The sequence below is a fragment of the Branchiostoma belcheri genome, unplaced genomic scaffold (assembly GCF_001625305.1).
Source record: "Branchiostoma belcheri isolate BF01 breed outbred unplaced genomic scaffold, Haploidv18h27 scaffold15, whole genome shotgun sequence".
NCBI lineage: Eukaryota > Metazoa > Chordata > Leptocardii > Amphioxiformes > Branchiostomatidae > Branchiostoma > Branchiostoma belcheri.
This window is the reverse complement of record NW_017802935.1, coordinates 1669117-1682894: the sequence shown is the minus strand read 5'-3', so window position 1 is coordinate 1682894 and position 13778 is coordinate 1669117. Positions and strand designations below refer to the sequence as shown.

Below are 13778 nucleotides of genomic sequence, written 5' to 3'. Positions count from 1 at the left end.
CATGCTGTCATTTCAACTTTCTCCTACAAATATATCAGCCTGGGCACCAGACTGTTGCCAGGGCCAGTATACAGGCTGGCTCCTCAGCTCCTGGGCTAGCCTGGGTGCTAGACAGATGCTGGGACCAGTATACAGGCTAGCTCCTTGGCTCCAGGGCTAGCCTGGGTGCCAGACTGTTGTCAGGGCCAGTACACGGGCTAGCTTCTCAGCTCCAGGGCTAGCCTGGGTGCCAGACTGTTGCAAGGGCTAGAATATAGTATTCAGGCTAGCTCCTTGGCTCCAGGGCTAGCCTGGGTGCTAGACTGTTGCCAGGGCCGCTATACAGGCTAGTTCCTCAGCTCCAGGGCTAGCCTGGGTGCCAGACTGTTGCCAGGGCCAGTATACAGGCCAGCTCCTCAGATCCAGGGCTAGCTAGCCTGGGTGCCAGACTGTTCCTAGGGTTATTAGTATACAGGCTAGCTCCTAGAGACCTTGTCCTATGATGACTGATAAGGAACAAGGTAAGATAAAGAAAAGATGGCAACACTGGCATCCTTGCCAAGGTATAAGTAGCCTGGGTGCCAGACTGTTGTCAGGGCAAGGGTATCGGCATAAATATATGTACTGTAGTATACTCATGATCACTGTTATCAATAAAAGTAGATTACTCTCTTAGATTACTTTATTTGTTTACATATTGGCTGTACTTCAACTTCCAGAAACATACGTCAAAGAAGGTTAGACATCCAGGTAATACGATACGCCAAAAAGCAGTTACTCAAGCAACTGGATATGATTTTGAACCGAGACGAAAGATCTACTCTACTCTACTCTACTCATAATTTCCAGAAACATAATTTGTATGTGCAAGCAAACAGGCTAGAAAAGGGTACTCCTTGGAACAAGTTGTCATACATTGTACCTGCTACAATTGCCATGTAATAAAGTTCTTCTTCTACTTTAATATAAGCAAACAAATCATACATACAGGAATACATAAATTCCGGCCACATAAAGAAGTTTTTACCGACAGTCTTTTGAAAGGTAAACGAGTAATTGGAGATCCAGACTGTATCGGAAGCGGGCACACTACACTTATCTGGAGTAGACGCCGGTTGCACCCGACAAGGTCCCTCCGGACTTTAGCTCAACAAATAACGGGATACAAAACAGCTCTATACAGACACTACACGACCCCGAAAAACCACAATGACCAATCCACAAGCAAGGCAAACGACTTCTAGTACGAAGCAGGAACACTGTCAAAAATACGATATATATATTTAAAATACATACAATTGTAAAACATATATGTTTAATAAGAATATATATACACTTTTCAAAACAATATATGTATAGTAAATACATACAATTGTAAAACATATAAACTTAAAAAGAAAATAGATATACATTTTTCAAAACAATATATATATATCTTAAATACATATAATTCCAAAACATATATTGTTCACATAAAGTGGTGTTCCCAAAACCCCTAACATATGAAAACATATATTGTTCACAAAAAGTGGTGTTTCCAAAACCCCTATCATATGAAACATGTTGTTCACAAAAAGTGGTGCTTCCAAAACCCCTATCATATGAAAACATGTTGTTCACAAAAGGTGTTTCCAAAACCCCTATCATATGAAAACAGGAAGTGGTGTTTCCAAAACCCCTATCATTTCTAAACCTATATATGTTTTCAGTGCACGCGGTAACACTGTCAAATCTCTCACCAGAGTTTCTAGCATGGGTGACCACACTACTTTTGTGGGGGTGAGAGAGAAAAAACAGATTTTTTTCGCCAAGGTTCTTCCCCTCTTGTCCAGTAATTCTTAAAGCTACGCGTAATTAATTTTCATTCCAAAAAGCCTTTTCATCCTTGTATTTTGGTCAGATCTTTGCATACAAGTCACACTAAAAATAGGGGGCGCCAAGGATTGTTACAGAGTAGATCCTTCCGATCAGAACTCTTCCTTTCGCAAATCTCTGCCGTCCGCGGCTTTAGTGGCCCCTCGGGGGCCGGCTGGATGTAGTCTCCACCAGACTTCTTTTGCGGGGTGAATAAATCGTAGAAATCGGCCTAAAAAGTATTAATTGGCCAAAGAAGGTAGCCGGCCAGAGAAGCTCCATTTCCCTGTCGAGCCTTTTTAGGCCAATTTCTACGATTTATTCACCCCGCAAAAGAAGTCTGGTAGAGACTACACAAACTCTGCGGGAAGGGCCAGAGTTTGCGTTACACAGACTAGATGTACTTATTAGCGTAATTAGCAACAATGTGTTAACTTTTGTACACAAAAACATGTAATTAAAGACCTTTGTGGCAAACTGTTTGATCCTAAGATCCTGAAAATTTTAAGATTGTGGCATGGAAAGTTTAAGAGTTACAATAAAATGTATGTCAAATATTGTTGATTTACGGTCTCTTTTGGTGCCATGACTAGCTTAGAGTCAATTCCGTGTCACCGTGTGGCTTCTTTCTCCATGTTTGTAAGAAAAGAATACCCCAGTAACAAAAGTTCTAAATTTTTTAAAAATTTGAAAATTAAAATTTGAATATTATTAGATATTTCTGAAACATTTTGAAAGTGGCTGTACAAAGATCTCTTTATTTAGAATAGATTTGAGCTATCCGTGTGTTTCTTTCACTATTTGAAATATTTCAAACAAATAACCAGATGGTAGATGTGGGTAATTGCCCCACAAAAGTAGGTGCTAATCCGACTCTTCTGTCTTCTTCTGTATATTTTTAGATTTCGCTGGACACTGGTGGCTCTTTTGTTGTAAGGCTAGGCATCAATGCCTGACACCCAGGCAGACTAGCCTGTACTTCACAGGGATGTGTGAATTACTTCCTCCCAGCCCACTGACCTTTTTACAAAATGTTAGAAATAATGGTAAAAAATGGTAGATATTTTTTAGAAACTATTGGAAATGTCATATTCCACATCAGGAATATTTTTAAACATTTTACAAAACCAGGGAATTATTTAGAATCTTGAAAAGATATTCAAAATGTTTCCATATCATGAAATTTCTTAGACAAACAATAACAAAGAATTCAAAACATTTCTAAATAATGACAATAACAACCCACACGGTGACGCAGAATTGACTCTATTCCCATATAACCAATGGCAACACTTGAGCATCTTCTGATGAAACCGTCAAAAGTGTAAACTTTAAAAAATTCTAGAAAATCTCAACTTTTATGCGAAAGGAAGAGTTCTGATCGGAAGAATCTACTCTGTAACAATCCTTGGCCTTGGCGCCCCCTATTTTTAGTGTGACTTATATGCAAAGATCTGACCAAAATACAAGAATGAAAAGGCTTTTTGGAATGAAAATTAATTACGCGTAGCTTTAAGAATCACTGGACAAGAGGGGAAGAACCTTGGCGAAAAAAATCTTTTTTTTTCTCTCTCACCCCCACAAAAGTAGTGTGGTCGCCCATGCTAGAAACTCTGGTGAGAGATTTGACAGTGTTACCGCGTGCACTGAAAACATATATAGGTTTAGAAACGATAGGGGTTTTGGAAACACCACTTCCTGTTTTCATATGATAGGGGTTTTGGAAACACCACTTTTTGTGAACAACATGTTTTCATATGATAGGGGTTTTGGAAACACCACTTTTTGTGAACAATATATGTTTTCATATGCTAGGGGTTTTGGGAACACCACTTTATGTGAACAATATATGTTTTGGAATTATATGTATTTAAGATCTATATATTGTTTTGAAAAATGTATATATATTTTCTTTTTAAGTATATATGTTTTACAATTGTATGTATTTACTATACATATATTGTTTTGAAAAGTGTATATATATTCTTATTAAACATATATGTTTTACAATTGTATGTATTTTAAATATATATATCGTATTTTTGACAGTGTTCCTGCTTCGTATTCTAGGTACTCACCGGGGCAGAAAGAGCAAATTTACCTAAACGATAGCCCGCTTGTTTTGTCAACTTGTCGATAACATGGTCTCCCAACAAATATTTGATACTTCAGTGACTTGAAAACTAGACTTGACAAGAGGGAAGTGGTATAGATATGGCCTCGAATTGTATAGAAATATATCAATTAACTATTACAAGAGGGGTGATAGTCGCCTTTTGTTTGGTCAGCACGAACTTGTTTGTTTTTCTTTCAAATACTACTTAGCAATTCCGGACGATCAATTACAATAACAATAGAGCGATTTCACAACCAAAAGGGCGCAACAGCGGGCAAAAGAAAAGGTATTTGAGCCCTTGCAACGCTTGGAAGTCGCCGTGAAACTTGAGTAAACTAGCAGAGACAAACAAAAAGCAGCCAGACGACACTCTTTTTTTCGGATGTCAGTTCTGCAAGCTTTCGCAAGCAAATTGTGCACATAAATAAAAGTTCTGACAATGAAAAATTGTCCACCACTCGAAACGAGGTCACAAATGTCATTATGACCGGGTCTCTGTTGTCAAATATGTTGACACCGCCCTTATTTATTTAATTATCCAGTACTAGTAGTACGTTATCTCTTTTTTAACATCCCAACAACAAAAAGGTCTTTAAAAAATATATATGAAGGATTGTATATGTTGCCTGTCTTGAGCGTTGTAATTTGTAAAAATTTGGCACGCAAACTTTTTGCAATTCAGCTCAGGGAGTCGCATCCCTGCTGTAAGGTTTGCTTTTTGTTGTCACGAATAAAGATCAAGAAAATATAATATAATATTTGAGATGTGAGAAAGTTAATAAAATTTGACTTACAGTATGGTGGTGGTAGGCGCCACTTGCGGGATGCGGTCCAGTTGAAGGTGCATGCACCTCACCGTCGTCCGGAAACAGAGGCATCGGGAGGGACAAGCTTCGCTCCCCGAGGGAACAAGCGCCAACACTGCGGTGGCCAGCACGAGCCCGACTCCTCCTACTCCCAACATGCTGGCTTCAAGATGTTCTTCTTAGACTTGACCTCCACTTCTTGAGTGAACCAGCTATAAATCCAAGGAGGGCACGATCCTGGAAGAACTCTTGGCTTGACTTGAGACCCAGAGAGTTACCGAGTCACACACACTACACACACACGGCTGGTAGGAATCCAGAAAATTGACACAATCACTTCGCACCCAACAACAAAGATGTAAATTGTGGAAACCCCAAACTAAACTCCAGCGAACTGCAAGCCAGCACAGGCCTGCAGCTGCAAATTTACGTACTGCAGTAACCTACAGCGCCTCTTGCGAACGTAAAATCCGAGCTGGAAAATAATTTGAAGCCGCCAGAGTCAAGAAGGAACGGTCTGCGCCGCCCACAGATGTTTCTCAGCGAGTTCAAAATTTCTCCACGAACAAGAAAGTCGTCAGGTAAAAGAAAAGGTTGCGCCCGCTGGCAGTTAGTCGGTCTCTGGTTGCGTGGGTGGAGTTTAGAGTTGGAGAGAAGACTGCACTGGACTGCACTAGAATGTGAGCCTGGTCCTTGTTGTTGTATCTTTGCAACACTGTATCTGTTTGGAATCCTGGTTCCCAGCGGGATACGTTGCGTTGTGACCGCAAGTCAACCCTGGCCTTGCTAGAGCTGGCTGGAGGCACCGCTAGCTGACTGCCCTCTCTCTCTTCGAGCCCTCGCCGGTCAGTCAAACGATAATTTTCCTAGCGGCCTGAGTCACCAAAACCGCAGACCACAGTTGAGCAAGTCTACGGGGGATCTTCGAAGCTTGGACAGGATTTCTGCGGCGAAAAACGGGACCGAATCGGCAACAAAGGAGAGTGGAAGTCTGGTGGAGTAGAGCGGGACCGTACGGGACTACCCCGGCACCACACCGTGTGGCCAACTTTGCCCCCTCAAGTCCCAAATAGGGGACGGGTGGATTACTACAAGAAGGGGGGCACCTAACCCTTTTAATTCTTCTTATCAAAACAACACGGTACATTTTAAACACTTTTTTGATACTAATTAGCTATGTAATCAATTTGTATTGTGTAAAGTTTAATTAAACTATATAGAAATGTAGTAACTAGTATGAATAATTCTTTGAAAGCCCCTGAATGATAATGGTATGCTCCAAGTGAAATTGATATGCATCCAGTGAGCAGGGGATACCCCCATGCTATCACCATGCCAATGGACAACCCAGCGCCGGATCATACTAGTCTGCACCAGAATATACGGTATATTACAACGTGGGTTGTAAAAAAAAACTTTTTCGTTTTTTAGAATCCAGGACATCATATAGGACATTGTTAGTAACGTTACTATAGTCTGGATAGACAAGACGGCAGATCAAGAGACGTTGAACCTACCTAGCCTCTACCAGGCTTCGGGAGACGGCAAACTGTTCTCTCCAGCAGACCAACTCCCCTGGCATGCTAGCTCTCTATTTGGCCGATTCCTATTCTTTCCAGCCGCCTTCCGAAGCCTGGTAGAGGCTATGTTTTAATTAAACCGTACTTACAGACCACTTATAATAAACTTTAACTATAAGGTACCTAAAACAAAAGAACCAGCCAGACACACTTTGACGCACAACCTGTCGCTTTTGGCACGAGCCGACACAGGGATATAGAAAAAGAAACGCGACATGACATCAGTCTATAGTTTCCCACATCAAAAGCTAGTGAAGTTATGGGTATTTATTATTTTTGTCCCTCCACCTTTAATATTGGAGTCAATCCAAATCCGTGTGCCAAGACTCAGTACGCAAGTTGTCATAAATCTATGTAAGATCATGGAGATTTAAAGGTGCCCAATGCAGTTTTTTAGGACTTCAAAACCAGAAGTTTTGAAAGTTAATATTCTAGTCGCTCGCTTATCTACATTAAAAAAACATTGCCGCAAACCGGACCAATTCCCCCGGCAGGTTACCTCTCTCTATTTGGCCAATTTCTACTCTTTCCAACCTCCTCCCGAAGCCTGATGGAGGATAGGGATACAAACTTTAATAGCCTCAAACTTTGGGTGTTCTCGTCGCAAAAGCGCCACCTACATCAGCTACATATAACTTCAACTGTCTCGTTACAGAAAAGCCAAGCTTATATCTCTGTCGGCGGTTGTTTCTGTCACAGTTTGAAAGTGAAAATTCTACGGCATGGAAATCGGACGACGACATACTCTCCAAGCAGGGTTTGGGGTTACTTTTTAGCGTGTTTTTAGGCTTTTTTTATAGAGGTTTCTCTTTTGCACTGAATTTTTTTTCCTACCAAACCCAGTGCAAAAGAGAAACCCCGATAAAAAAAGCCTAAAAACACGCTAAAAATAACCCCAAACCTCTGCTTGGAGAGTAACGACGACATACCACACATGTGGCAGTAACGTCGTAACGCGTTGCCTAGGTTACCTGCACTTGCACACGACAGCTAGGTCCGGCTGTTCAGAACTCTCCAAGCAGAAGTTTGGGTTTTGACTTATTTTGGGCGTATTTTTAGGCTTTTTATCGGGCTTTCTTTTTTATAATTGCAATACCACTGGTATCTTTTTACGCCAACCCAAAAAAGATACCAGTGCAAAAAAGGCCCGATACAAAGCCTTAAACACGCCAAAAATAAGCCGAAAACCCAAACCTCTGCTTATAGAGTTCAGTACAATACTACAAACTCTCAGTCCCAAACACAAGACGGGACCATGCACCAGTCCAAGAAAAACAAACAAAAAGACGACATCTGTGTATGGGAAAGGTTCCAATCTCGCCCTGCCAACCCCCACTGGCTCACGACAAGCCGCGTTAGATTCAACATTTGCGGATCCCCGGGAATTCGCGCTAACTAGACCGCTGTCAACTGGAGGTAGCCTCTACCAGGCTTCGGGAGGCGGCCGGAAATACAAGAAATTGGCCAAATAAAGAGCACAGCACGACAACAGCCATTTAAGCTAACCTTCCGCAATATGTAGTACATGTATTAAAGTTGAGAAAATATTTCAGTAGACTTTACGACTTCGTAAAGGCTGCTGAAAGGCAAATTCCGCCTTTCATGCACCTTTCAGCGGGCTTCAATACGACATAAACATATTTCATATCTTTACGCTTCCTTTATAAATCCGTAAATATAACATACCGAGGGAATCGGTCCGCTAGAGAGTACATTTTGTGGCAAACTGTACTTTCTAGCTGACCAGCCCCGGCATGTAAATCGTATCTCTCCCTTAGTGCTTGGCCAATTTGGCCAGCCGCCTCCCGAAGCCAGGTAGAAAAACTCGAAGTAAAAAGGGCTGATTGTGAGGCCGGAAGGAGAGGTTGTGTGAAACTAGTGTGAAATTGGCAAGGCTCGACTAAGATCTTTAAACTCTCGTCAAGTCGGAGGGACATGGGAGTTGGGACGTGAATATTAGTCTCTTCCAAACTAAATACGATGGCTATATATAGGATAATATTTGCCAGGGGAGTTTGGCCGCCTTGTAGGTTTGACTGGGAAAGAAACATCAGCGCGCATTGATTTTCGCCTGATTTTGGAGGAAAAAAAAAGAAATTTTGTTGCCCTCTGACAGTGGTCAATGTGCCGAAAATTGGCAAAAAAAGTCTGTCGCCATGCCGGAGAGTGGATGAGCGATAAATATGAAGAGAGGAGACAAGAAAAGACTCTGATGAAATGTTTTCTTTCTTACTTTGATGCAGTGATATGTAATGTTGGCTGTGTATATGTGATGTTCCCACTGAATCAAAATGATATTGAGTCAAAAATCTAGTAGAAAAAACTGTAGGAACCTTGTTTTTTTTGGCCCGCCTTCTTTTTTTTTGCCCCGCTCGCATTAGAGTTGGAGTCTGTGGAGGATGTCATCCATAAAATTTACATGCTGTGGCCTAACTTACATGCAAATGTGTCGTGATGGTCCGCCTTCAAAATGTCTGGGAACGAGACGACGAACGAGAGCGTCGTCCCGGCACCTGATTGGTCGGGAGGGAGGTTCGGCGTGAAATTTAAACTTCGGTCAAAGTTCACGGCGCGAGAACAACTGCTGAGCTTGCCGAGGTGAGGTGATTTCTGTGCTTCCGTCGCTGCTTTTTGGCCTCTTTGTGCAGGTAGATATCCAAAAAGAACTTTTGTCGGTTTCCTAAAGGGTAGCGTGTACATTTCTGGTGCAGGTTGTGACCACATTTCGTTTTCTTTTTAAGTTTAAGAACGGGAAAATTATGGGGGTTGGTTGCATGGCTTGCCAAGCTGTCGGCCACACTGATTTTCAAAACAAAGCTCAGGGGACACAAAGAAGTTACTCGTTCGCCACTTGTTTTGTAAGGCTAATTGGTTATTTTCTTCCTCTTCCTCTTCTTTCTTCGATATATTATCACATGATAAAATAGAGTCAAAGTACAAACTGTCGTAGCACTCCCTCGCTTGAAGATATGGCATTAATTTGCCGTGGCGATAGACAACAACTTCTCTCCAAATTTAGCTTGTAAACCAGAGTTGGTGGCCATTTAGCCTGACAAGTATAATCCTATCATAGTTAAGCCACGGCGTGTGTTGCATGGCTTCTCTTCCTTGTAGTCTTATTGTAGAGTCCATATGATCAGACAACAAGCAGAGAAGCCCTGCAACAGTGGCCATGCTAAATTATCCTATCACTGTATCAGACCTCTTCCACATTTTCACAAATAATTTTATTGTTTAATGTCGTTCTAGATTTTTCTCGCTAGACGTGGTCTCTGGGAATAGGACTAAGGTGCTGGATTTCACTTGGTTCAAATTCTTCAACGTTTTCTCAAGGTTTAACACTTCACTTGACAAATTTCAATTTATTTTAGGACACACGACTACATGGCAGGGAAAAACATGGCTGGTGGTGTTTTATACCTGGAGAATGTGGACCCCGAGAACTGCAGTGTGTTCGTCAATGCTGTTGCCAAGCAGCTTGCAAGCCACAACACACAAGGTACAACTTTCTTTTATCATTATTATCACAGTGTATAACATAGTGTGAGGTACTAGTACATAATTGCTTTTACTAGCTCATTCAATGGTAACACCTGGCCTTTCCAGATAGACCTGTATGCAACTCCCGAAAAGACAATTCACTTGTGTTTTTTATTCAATCACTGCTCAGAATATGAACAGGAGGTGTGAAGAAGTTTTCACAGTAAGCAGCCAAGCACAGACAATGACAATGTTCAAATCCACAAATGCGTCTGTACTACTTACTAGTACTTATAGTTTGGTGCACATGGCTTCTTGCAACTTACTACAACGGATGTCTGCTTGCATACTCTTGCTAACATTCAAATCTGTATACTGAAAAGCAGCCAACATGCTCAAATGTTGGTCAGGTATTTCATTTACATTCTCTGAAAAGCATGATCATCAGGCGATTGCAATATACATTTATATTTTTTTCTATTGTACCCAAACAGATCAGCATCAGCTGCATGTGATAGGAAACCCAGTCCAGTACGCTAGCACTAGCGTCTCTCTCAGTCACCCTGTGCTATCCCTGACTGATGTCTACCTGGGCTGGTACAGGAGTCTGGGACTGAGGAGGAACACGAGAGAAACCGTCCTGACTCCTGATGACCAGCTGGTGGCATTGCAGCTCTGTATGGCTGAACTCAACTCTCAGGTAGGGATCAAGCTATAAATACATGTACTGTTAACTTAGACATATAACATCAAAGGTGATACCAATCCAATGGACCTATACCATTCTTATGTCACAGTTTGTTTACCTGTTCTAAAGAACATTCTAGAACGGTCAGTTAAAGAATAAAGCTCATTTCAAAGTTTTCAAAGTCAGGTATGTCTGATTTTTGCTGCGTCTAGTTGTGTTGACACAGCATTACATGCCGTAATGGGTGATTTAGTTGTGACCTTAGACGAAAGTAGTACTGTATTAAAAGCCTTATATTAGGCTAACGCTATTTTGTGCTACAGACTGATTGTTCCTTGGTTGTAGTTGTATCAATGGTTTAGACTTTTGAATGGCCATTTTGAAATCATAAACAAAAGAACTCAATTCCTTACTATCCACCCTCCAGAAAATCGGTTCATTTGAAGCTCAGGCCAGCGATGTCCTCGAGGTTGTCAGTCACCTCACCCAGGACAAGCTGGGTTGCCTAGCAACAACAGGAGGCCACGCCCCCAGGGACGACTACCAACCAATCAGGGAGGCCTACGACAAGTTTCTGGAGCACTGCAATGTTTCTGACATAGCAGGTAAATAGAGGGATAGAAAACTTAATGCTTTGATGAAGGTTAGACATCCAGGTAATGAGAAATACAAGGGAATTCACCAAAAACAGTTACACAAGCAACTGGATATGATTTGGGAAACGGTCAGACGTTTCAGCTAGTATCCACTACCTTTCGTCAGTGATGACAGAGAGACCAGAGGTGAAATGCAGGTTTATAAGCACTAACTATTGCTTCAGAAAGATAATTCTTTCAATCAGTGACTATTGATGACAGAGAGACCAGAGGTGAAATGCAGGTTTATAAGCACTAACTATTGCTTCAGAAATATAATTCTTTCAATCAGTGACTATTAAATCCTAAGGTACATACCTCCAAATTTTCGACGACGTCACGGAATGATCCTAGTCTCGCTTGATAGTATTGCTTGATATGCAAATAAAGTGAAGACACATATTACCTGGATGTCTAACCTTCATCAATGTACAAGGAAATTGTTACTGTCAAGTTTCAAGTATCATCCACAAGACGTTTCAAGTAACATCCACTACTTTTTGCCATTCACTCAATGACTTTCACTGACAAAAAGCAGCTATTCCCTTGTGTAAAACTTTATACTCATCTAAAAATATTCAATCGGACAAAAGAAACAACTATCGTTATGAGTTGAGTGAACTTTAATTCAATAGATTTATGCAGATAAGTGCTAGAGTTCTATGTTTTCCATCTGGGTAGAATTTTTCAAGTGTTACACATAATTTTTAAATATCCAAGGCCCAGAAATCCTATATATCATTTCTTGGTTTTATAACATGGTGTAAATTTGTATCAACCTCTCAGACATCAAACGCAATCATTCATTTCAGGTATGACAGTCATCGTAAGTCCAAGGGTATTTACATGTAAATCTGGTCAACTGAATTTTGCTAAGTCTGTTGCCTCCTATAATATTATTCTGTACAGATGTGTTCCTGAGAGTGAGGGAAAAGTTCCAGGCAGACCCAGCCACAGCAGAACGGTGTAGGAACAATTCTAGATACATTGTGTTGGAACTGCCACAAACACAGATTGAGGTAAGGCTACTGTTACTACAAGCAAATTATGACCGTTTCCAAAATCATATCCAGTTTCTTGAGTAACTGTTTTTTGGCATACAACCAAGTTACTCTAGATCTTCAAAAGTCTAGTATGGATAGATAAATATAGAATACAACACGGTGTATTCCGTATCGCCCGAGGTACCAGCCCGACCGCGGGTCGGATCGCCCGACGGCCGAAGGCCGGAGGGAGATCCAATCCGCGGGAGGGCTGGGACCGAGGGTGATGCGGAATACACCGTGTTGTATTTTATTTATGTCATACCCACCCAAGAAAATTGTGCCTTTCAATGCGAAATGAGCGAAAATTTTGGTCCCTAAACCCAAAAAATGCGACAACATCAATTCCAACGTCCGGATCCTGTATTCGAATTTCGAAATCGGTGCACGCGGTTAGGCCGAAACGCATTCGAATCGTTCTATGGAACATTTGGAAGGCCCGGGCCGTACGCGTAAAGAACCCCCGGGCCGTACCGCTAGTTATCACACGGGCCGGAACACCCGTATCGAACGTAATCGCGGCCCAGGTAGGACATAAACCATTTTATGTCACAGCTGGGCCGCGATAATGTTCGATATGGGTGTTCTGGCCCGTGTGATGACTTAGCGATATCATACAGGGTTCTACTGAGTAGTTGGTTTTCACACGGGCTAATTCAAATGTTCTATAGAATACGTTGATGAAGGTTAGACATCCAGGTAAACAATACTCATAGGAAATTCAAAATCTACTACTGGATAAATTATGGAGATAATATCCGGACGTTTCGAGTGACATTCACCACTCTGCTTCAGCGTCACTAATTAATAATGAACTAAACAGAACTCATTAACACTTATATATTATATGATTATGAACAACTAGAAAAAAACAGTTGCACATGACAAAGACTTATACAGTAATTGATATGATACCTATGAGTTCTGTAGAATAAATAGAATGCATTTCACCTGTGTTATGCATACGGCTTTTGAAAATTTTAATACCCGATTCGGACATTGGAATTGATGTTGTTACAATTTTTTGTCATGCCGTCCGGGTATCAAACTTATATTAAGGCTCTTCGTTTTCCTGATGTTGGTTTCCTTCTGGTGATTTAGACGGAGATGCTGAAGCTGCTTGTGGGCGACAAGTCAACCACTGTCGTCACCATGGAGACGTCCCTTGACATGTCTTTCAGCCAATCGGTGGAGCCAGCAGATGTGAGGTTGACCAATCAGGAGACAGATCTCACAGAACTTTTAGAGAGGGGCCGCCCCCATTCTACAAGTGGGTTGCCAGGTTCCAGTGCAACAGAGGTGAGTCTGTGAGAGGAGTAAAGTCCTATATTTTTTTTTGCTATCTGTTTGTGTCTGTATGTATACTATGTATTGGATGGATTTGTATTTTAAAATAGTGTAACCACCCACCAGCTTCTGTATCTGTAGAGCCGGTATAACCGCCCAGCAGCATAACAAACCAGCTTCATGCTTGTGTATCTGCATAGCCGGTATAACTGCTCTTCATCATACACACCTGCTTTGCATGCATGTGGGGTGACGGCAGCTGGCTATACAGACGTCACCCTTTGCACATCTGACTGTAAGCATTGTTTAA

At 41.5% G+C, this 13778-nt stretch overlaps 2 protein-coding genes across 2 annotated transcripts in view; one reads left to right on the top strand and one right to left on the bottom strand.

Moving 5' to 3' along the window:
* LOC109465188 (peroxidasin homolog) overlaps positions 1-5567 on the bottom strand; it is a 66067-nt gene extending 60500 nt beyond the window's left edge. The window contains exon 1 of the mRNA XM_019762335.1: positions 4744-5567. Within this exon, the coding sequence (XP_019617894.1) occupies positions 4744-4913 (170 nt within the window). The 5' untranslated portion in view covers positions 4914-5567. The remainder of the gene's footprint in view (positions 1-4743) is intronic.
* Positions 5568-8805: 3238 nt separating this feature from the next.
* On the top strand, positions 8806-13492 carry LOC109465187. The gene is made up of 6 exons (XM_019762334.1): positions 8806-8933; positions 9707-9834; positions 10310-10515; positions 10931-11108; positions 12048-12157; positions 13283-13492. Exons 1-6 carry the CDS (start codon positions 8806-8808, stop codon positions 13490-13492), a joined length of 960 nt encoding a protein of 319 aa, XP_019617893.1.
* Positions 13493-13778: the final 286 nt, after the last annotated feature.

What these genes read in the sequence shown, in the direction of transcription:
- LOC109465187 (XM_019762334.1), top strand. Translation starts at nt 8,806, where the DNA reads ATGTCTGGGAACGAGACGACGAACGAGAGCGTCGTCCCGGCACCTGAT. An exon ending in TGGCTGAACTCAACTCTCAG is followed by an intron (nt 10,516 to 10,930) that starts GTAGGGATCAAG and finishes TCCACCCTCCAG; the next exon opens with AAAATCGGTTCATTTGAAGC. An exon ending in CAATGTTTCTGACATAGCAG is followed by an intron (nt 11,109 to 12,047) that starts GTAAATAGAGGG and finishes TATTCTGTACAG; the next exon opens with ATGTGTTCCTGAGAGTGAGG.